The following is a 7,863-nucleotide window of genomic DNA, read 5'->3' as shown; positions in this document are numbered from 1 at the left end:
TTAATACTCGAAACTGTCATAATCCAACAAGAATGTTTAAATGACAGGTTAATAATTACAACCATAAACAAACAAACAAACAAACAACAACAAAACTTCAGGGGTGACTGTTTTTCTGTTTATTTCGAATAACATATTTTAAAAGCTAGCTATTTTCAACTCTCTATAAAAACAACCTCTTCTCCCCCACGCCCCCGGCATTGGGGGCAAAAAGGAGGAGATCACGTTTAATCGGTTATAACGCCGGTTGAGAAATATAAATCCAGACATGTGTGGTATCCACAGAAACCTCAGAATCTCAGCTAAAATGTCATATAAACCATTTCTACAACCACCAAACACACCGAAAACAAGCCGCGATTAAACGAGCAGTTATGTAAATGCGCAGAAGTCCGCTAAACACACAAAGCCGAACCAGAAATTCTTCAGACTTGATGTAACTGGTTAAAAATAGGCTGGTTAGCTTCCAGGGCTATCACTGACTGCACACACCAAGTTTGACCACGATCAGACCAAAATTCACTGAATTAGCCGCAAAAGAAGACCACAAAAACACACAGCGGCGCAAATGCGCTAAGACGGAAATTGGCTTACCGTCCCGATTTCCTCCGTTATTTTCGCCGGTAGCAGGTAGCCACTATAGCAGGTAGTTACCATGCCAACCTAGCCGCATCAGAGCCGTTTTTCCGTCAACAATCTCCATTTTAGACCCACCTACAGACACGTGACTGGACAGACGCCACATGCAATAAATTTGGACACACGTGGGTTTTGGCATTACAACGTCTGATTGGTTGAAGTGACGTGAACGTGGCATCGTTACTTTGAATCTATTGGCTAAAACGATTAAAAAGAGGTGTCAATCATGCAAATTGACCAAAAGAAACCAAGGTTACAGCCCATCAGAATTTAAAGGGCCAGAGGCCAATGAAGCGCTCTATGCGCAGGGCAGAAAAGTGCCATTAACATGTAAATGTGTGGTTAATTCTTCAAAAATATATTTAAAAAAAAAAGCATTTTTAGGCCTGTTAATAAAATTTATTAATTTCTGCTCTTTAATACCTAAAAAAATAAACTGGCATGGTGTCCAATTGTGTGCCAAAATTGGACATTTTTGTACAACGTCTGGATATTCATGTATTGACAGGGCTGTAGTTTCAACCTGACAGCCCCATGCTCCTGCTTTTCACACCTTCTGCTTCTGAAAGGCAGCCAATGAGAAGAAAGATGGAGTAGAGGAGGAGAAAATTTGGCATGTGTAAGATGGAGATCAGAACAGTGATCTGTTGCACAATCTGATGGACTGAAGAGTTACATCAAGGCAGAAAACGCTAACAATTTTCTTTATTTTATAATATGTGTGTGCTGTTTTAACATCTACTGAACATGCTGCTCTGCTCTTCACCTTTAGTCTGCACCCCAAACACACCAAAAAAAAATTCTCTATATTTTTAACATATAGTTTGTTTGTTGAGACAGAATGTTTATTTAACGTTTTTGCTCAAAAATATAAATTCTCTCACAGCTCGTCTGACTGTGAGTCCCAGCAGCTCTCAGTTCTTTAAAGGAGACTTTGTGTCTCTGAGCTGTGAGGAGGACGACAGCTCTGCTGGATGGACTCTGAGGAGAAACACAAGCAGAGACACCAGAGCTGAGTGTGAAGGCTGGGCAGAGGCTGCTGGTTCTTCCTGTATCTTCAGCCACATCGTCCCATTGGACAATGGAGTTTACTGGTGTGAGTCCAGAGAGGGTCCCATCAGTAACATAGTTAACCTCACAGTCCTCACTGGTAAGCTGAGTGTGTGGAGTTAGTGTTGATGAAGCTGTGTGTAAATGGATGAAATGCTGTAGTTTGTCTCTGTGTTGAGGTGGATCAGTGATCCTGCAGAGTCCTGTCCTCCCTGTGATGGAGGGAGATGACGTCACTCTGCTCTGTAAAACAAAGACCACTCCCTCCAACCTCACAGCTGCTTTCTATAAAGATGGCTCCCTCATCAGGAAGCAGCCTACGGGTCACATGACCATCCAGCATGTTTCCAGGTCTGATGAAGGCCTCTACAAGTGTGACATCAGCGGTCATGGAGAGTCTCGATCCAGCTGGATCACTGTCACAGGTGAGGCTTCTGATTTGTTTTTTCTTCTTTTTATGCAGTTTGTGTGTGTCGGGGGGACCCAACAAACAAAACCTGAAACATATATTTTTTTAAATCAATTCCAGGTTCTCCCACATCTCCTCCTCCATCAACCTCCACTGCCTCCCTCTCCTCCTCATTTTACTCTCCTCCTCCGCCGCCTCCTCCGCCTCGTCCATCTCGTCCGCCTCCTCCTGCTCTGCAATCCTCTCCTCCTCTCTCTGTGCTGGTGTCTGTTCCCTCCATATTTGGGCTGCTGCTGGTTCTACTGGTTGTACTGGTGAAAAGACGTGTCCGGAAGAAACCTGAAGGTGAGACACACATTCTGTTCACACTTAATGTGAACATATTAAATAGTTCAAAGGGAAAGTTCACCTGGAAAATGAATCAGACATCTCAAATTGTTGGCAATTCACACTAATCTAAGTGGAAACAGCACTTCAGACCAAACACATGTAGGTGTGATTATGGGGCGAACTTTCCCTTTAATGACGCACAAGAATTTGTGATCACATAGTGTGGGTGTGAACAGAAGCTTTCTGTTTTATGACTCACAATCTTTGTGTAGGACTCCCTGGCATCAAGAATGACAGAAGAGTCTCTAACAGGTGCAGCCACTTATTTCCTCACCAAACACATAGGCTCATTCTCTGCACATCGCAGAGCATTGTGAAAACTACAAAATAAGGAAAAATTGCTTCTTGCAAAGTCCCTTTGAATTATGCTTTACCAATAAGCAATAACAAAAAATAAGCTTAAATTAAGTCAGGTTAATTTACAAACAAGCAATTCTGAGATTTACAGTCACTAATTAAATAAAACAAAAAAGGTCATTTTAAACTGCATCAAGGTGCTTCACAGTTCAATTGAATAAAATATAACATCACATATCTCATGCTGCTTGCCAAGGGTGCAAACTCCAGTGAACACTTAAACATTCGGTCCGTTTCTCATGGGCTGCTGCTAGCTTGAGTGACACGCATGTCTAAAAATAGCACATGGATGCATGCACCGTAAGTACAGAATGAGAAAGTTTACAGGTATCTCACAATATAAAAGCAGTAACATACCTTATGTCAGAAACAAACTTTAACACTGAATTTATTTAAATATTATTGCAACTTTATGCACCTTTTTTATGTGCACGACAGACAGGTCTATATAGGTTACAGGGCACACCTGTAACTGCCTGAGTGTATCTGTCATTAATGCTACTGCGCACAGAGCTCTAAACAACTCCAGTAATGACAATTTATGGAACAGACCAGCGGTTCATTACACTTTGCTTCATTTATATTGATATAAAAACTGTATTTTATATTGTCATAAATATTAATAACACAAATGCTGAAACAGCTGCAGTAACAGTCCTGTTATAGATCTACGAGGCAGATGATCAAGATGAGAAAGAGCGGACCCAAGTGCAGGCACTAACAACAGCGTAGCTGTGAGTGAATGTATTTATTGTGAAAGACAAAATGCAAACAAAAGCAGAGTATGGTGGGGACTTAGACTAACAAAAACTTAACTGGGATAAACTAACAAAAGACTGTGAAGAAAGCAGTAAACGTTACAAAAACCTGAACACAAGGAATGAGCCATTAACACCGGGGATGAGAGAAACAGCACAACACATGCAGACGAACCAGCAACAAGCAGAGGAAAACACAGGGCTTAAATACACAGGCGATAGTGAGGGAGTGAGAAACAGGAGGGAAACACAGCTGGGACTAATTACACATAACAAGACGAAGGAAGCAAAGCAGAACACACCGACACAGGACACAGACAGTCAAAGTAAAACCGGAAGCATAACACAGATAAGCGGACTTGACACTGAGATGTGGATACATGACAGACGTGTGAACAGAGGAAACATGAAGAACAGAGACAGGAGTAACAAACTGCAAAATGAGACACGACTGACTGGAGCAAGAAAACGTGACAGAACTAACCCTACACTAAACAGGAGCGGCACAGGAACCGAAAGTGAAGAACTAGAAATAACAAAACAAAAAGAGAGAGAGAGCCAGAAATACAAAATAGAAACCAAAACACCAGCAGTCATAAACCATGATGAAAACAAAGATCAGTAATAGTACAAACTCAAAACACTGGTTCGCAGACCCAGGACAGTGACAATAAATAGGAAACATTTACATTTGATTTTGCAGACAGAGATCCTGCAGCAGCTCCTACCTCCTCGTCAGTGAGAAGAACATCAGCAGACGGCCGACACGGATCGATCAGGAGAAGAGGTACGACAAATGTCCTGTTAGAAAATCTCTAAACTCTTTAAATCTCCTCTGCTGTTTCCACATAAAGCTCCATGAGGTCATTGGCTGAGAGTTTTAAACATGTGTTGGATGTATTGCAATTAAATTTGGTTCAGGTGATGGTGGCTCTTTAACTTTGCATCAGCTGATCAGGTCACATTTATCATTTTCAGTACTTTGGTTTAAGACCAAATGTGTCTTTGTGTATCTGCAGAAAGCAGATGATAGAGACCTGAGAGAGGAACTGTGGTATTGCACGAGGAGGTCAGAGGAGTGAAGTGGCAAAGAAGTATGTGAGGGTGGTGCAGGACAAGGACAATGAATCAGCTCTGAGGTGTGGGCTATAGTGACAGGTTCAAGGTGTGGGTGGGATTACAGCAGGGATCTGTTCTGAGCATAGCTAGAGTCGCTATGGGCCGATGAATTTTTTTTTTTTGTAATGGCATGAACAATGAGAGGTGGTGGATTGGCCAGATGCTGGCGGATGTGTAAAAATAACTCAGTTGTTGGTGGTGGCTATGGCGGAGTTTCCACATAGGCCAGCGGGTGGATGAGGGAAAGGGGAGGCAGGAGGAGGAGAGAGCCGGTCCGCGTGTCAGGTGAACTGAACTTCAGGTAAGAAGTTATGACCTGCAGTCTATCTGGGTCAGATATAAACCAAGTTTAGGTGGAGTTTATTTTCTTTGTGCTGACTTTTTACCGTCAGTTACAATAACTCGTACTGTGTACTAGCTAGCATGACGGAGTTTCTATACAGCTGGGTGGGTGCTATGATGTTACTGATGTTGAACTTTATTTTATTCATAAGGTTAGTTAGTAGAGTTGCCAACGGCTCCTTAAAAATGGAATGGTCCCTCATTCAGAGAAAATATTACGCGTTTCGTATTGAGCTAAAAAGGAACACAGTTTGTGCCGTACTTTAGCTAGAATGAAAAAAGACACAAAGCTGGAGTTATTCTGTGTCTTTAGGCTGCACAGCTGCCTCTTCTTCTCTCATTCTCTCTCCTCCCTCTCCTGTTTCTACTTCAATAATGAAACTGATCAATGATCAGCTGATCGGCTTTTCTCTCTTGTTTGTTTATCGCCCACTTTGCGCCAGAAACAGGAAACCGCCGGATGTCGCTAAAATCTATCTAAAATGTCTAGCTTTTATTAAATAATTATCTGAATCTTACAACCAAAGTTTTTATCTGATGTAAAATGTATAGAAATCATACATATACCAACAAGACAGTGTACATCACTGTCACAGCGTCTGTTTTCATTCAAAGGCTTTATGGCTTTTCCTGTGATACCTGGTGGGCCGGTCTCTAGTCAAAATGCCCGGGCTGATTTTTTGTCGCAGTCCAGCCCTGGTTCTGAGTCCCTTCTTGTTTGCAGTGGTGATGGACATGTTGACAAATGAGCGCAGGCAGGAGTCTCTGTGGATTATAATGTTTACAGATCTGTAGTGAGAGTAGAGAACAGGGTGAAGAGTGTTAACAGCACTCTGATCATTTTAACTGCAGACAGCTTTTTAAACTCCTAAGGATTGGCCGTTAGACTCTCACATTGAGCCAAAATGTTCATGTTTTCTGTGTACTGCAGGAACACAGAACAGTTCAACTTTGGTAAATGGTAACATGAGCACCTCTGTGGTCATTAAGCTTCCTGTTTTCAGAATTAAACTCAGCAGAGGTGTTAAAGTCACTCCAGGTTAATGAGCTGTGTCCTCATGTTTGCAGTTCTTTTCTCATGTTTACCTCCTGACAGCTAAACTTCTTTGTTCTGTGTTTGTGATCAGATGTTTCATTAGAGACAACAGTCATCTACTCCTCACTGAAGCTGACTGACACACCTTCACCACAGCTCAGATTCAAAAGTAACATTTTTTCTTCACCTGAAGAAGACAAAGAAGAAGAAGACGTCTCTCAAACCAGCTGCAGTCACAGTCTTAAACATATTAATAGGGAATTGGCAATGGCTGCACTGAACACATACTTTAAGAAGAGGGAGAAATAAAGGAGGACATAAAGGAGTGGAGGAAGGCGCACACAGGTGGACTACATCTTATGCTGAGGGTATAATCTGAAAGAGATGGTAAGGTGGTGTCAGGGAGAAGGTAGCTAGGCAACATGAGATGGTAGTGTGTGTGATGACTTTGGACAATAACAGGAGGAAGTGAGTGAGAGCAAAGGCAAGGATTAAATGGCGGAAGCTGAAGGAGTCAGTCTGATGTAAATTTGGTGTAAAATCTTGTGATAAATAAAAAAACATACACAGGTTTGAAGGGAACCACCACTGAATTCAATGTTTTCCTGTTACAGACACAGAATGGCTGTTACAGTTACAAAAACGTTAAGTGAAAGTTTACTCTTAATTTACTTGTTCTTTCTGTAATTTTAAATGTGACATATAATTGAATAAACAATATCAAAGTGTTTCTCATTTATGTATATTCTCCTGTAACATAATTTATTCTGATGCCTGCAGCACTGTCACATGTATGGGATATACACATTATAAATAATTACAAAAGGCAAAGTAATATTTATATTTGCTGTTGAATCACTCACGTTACACACTGTCACAGACACAAAACCATTCAGCTTCACATGTACATTATAAATTACAGTCCATTGATCTTCATGCATATTTGGCCCAAGTAATACATTCATGTATGATTTAAATATTTAGATAATAATCCATTTATATAATAAACTATTCTCAGTAATCACAAGCCCTTTAAACAATATAAACACAAATCTAAATGCTCAATAAATAAATAAATTGGCATAGACGTAAGAAAAATACATTTCACACATAGTGAAACAGTGAATTGTAGAGAGGATGGTGATTTTAAATAACTGGAAGATATAAATTAAAAGGGATGAGTTATTCAAACTTTCCTCCCTCCATGGTTTATATATTCCAGCTGTGGCCACGCCTCTTTCATATGTTGGGATACACCGCTTCAACTTACATTACTGCTCCTCGAGGAGCCTCCTCTGTCCTCACGATACAGTTTAAGAATCAAGACATCTTTCAGCATGAAAGACTCACATTGGTTTTTGATGAGGCACAAAATAGCAAATACAGGAAGTAGAAAAACAAAAGTAAAAGAAAGACAGTTTATTGTCTGTTTGCTCACTGGACAATAAACTGGACTACATCAGACTCCAGCGGACCACACAGCAGGAATTTAGGGACTGCTGCATCTTTGTTTTCACAGAAACATGGCTCAGTGACAGAGGTCTGGACACCGCAATTCAGCTACACAGGCTCACCTCATTTCGTGCCAACAGAAATGCAGCTCTGTGCGGTAAGACTCGCTATGGTGGCTTGTGTGTCTACATCACCTTGGAATGGTGCAAGAACTCTGTGATAATTTATAATTAATGCTCATCGCTGGTGGAGTTCCCCAATGAACTGTTTATTATCGCTGGAGTTTTCAACCATGCAAATCTTAAGTCCCA

At 41.0% G+C, this 7,863-nt stretch overlaps 1 protein-coding gene across 1 annotated transcript; it reads left to right on the top strand.

Moving 5' to 3' along the window:
- Positions 1-1,720: 1,720 nt before the first annotated feature.
- Positions 1,721-7,347, top strand: LOC109196541 (neural Wiskott-Aldrich syndrome protein-like). The gene is made up of 4 exons (XM_019350725.2): positions 1,721-1,733; positions 2,219-2,443; positions 4,307-4,390; positions 6,192-7,347. The coding sequence occupies exons 1-4, from the start codon at positions 1,721-1,723 to the stop codon at positions 6,407-6,409; spliced, it is 540 nt and encodes a 179-aa protein (XP_019206270.1). The 3' UTR covers positions 6,410-7,347.
- Positions 7,348-7,863: the final 516 nt, after the last annotated feature.

The sequence above is a fragment of the Oreochromis niloticus genome, linkage group LG3 (genome assembly GCF_001858045.2).
Source record: "Oreochromis niloticus isolate F11D_XX linkage group LG3, O_niloticus_UMD_NMBU, whole genome shotgun sequence".
NCBI lineage: Eukaryota > Metazoa > Chordata > Actinopteri > Cichliformes > Cichlidae > Oreochromis > Oreochromis niloticus.
This window is presented reverse-complemented; position numbering and strand designations above follow the sequence as displayed.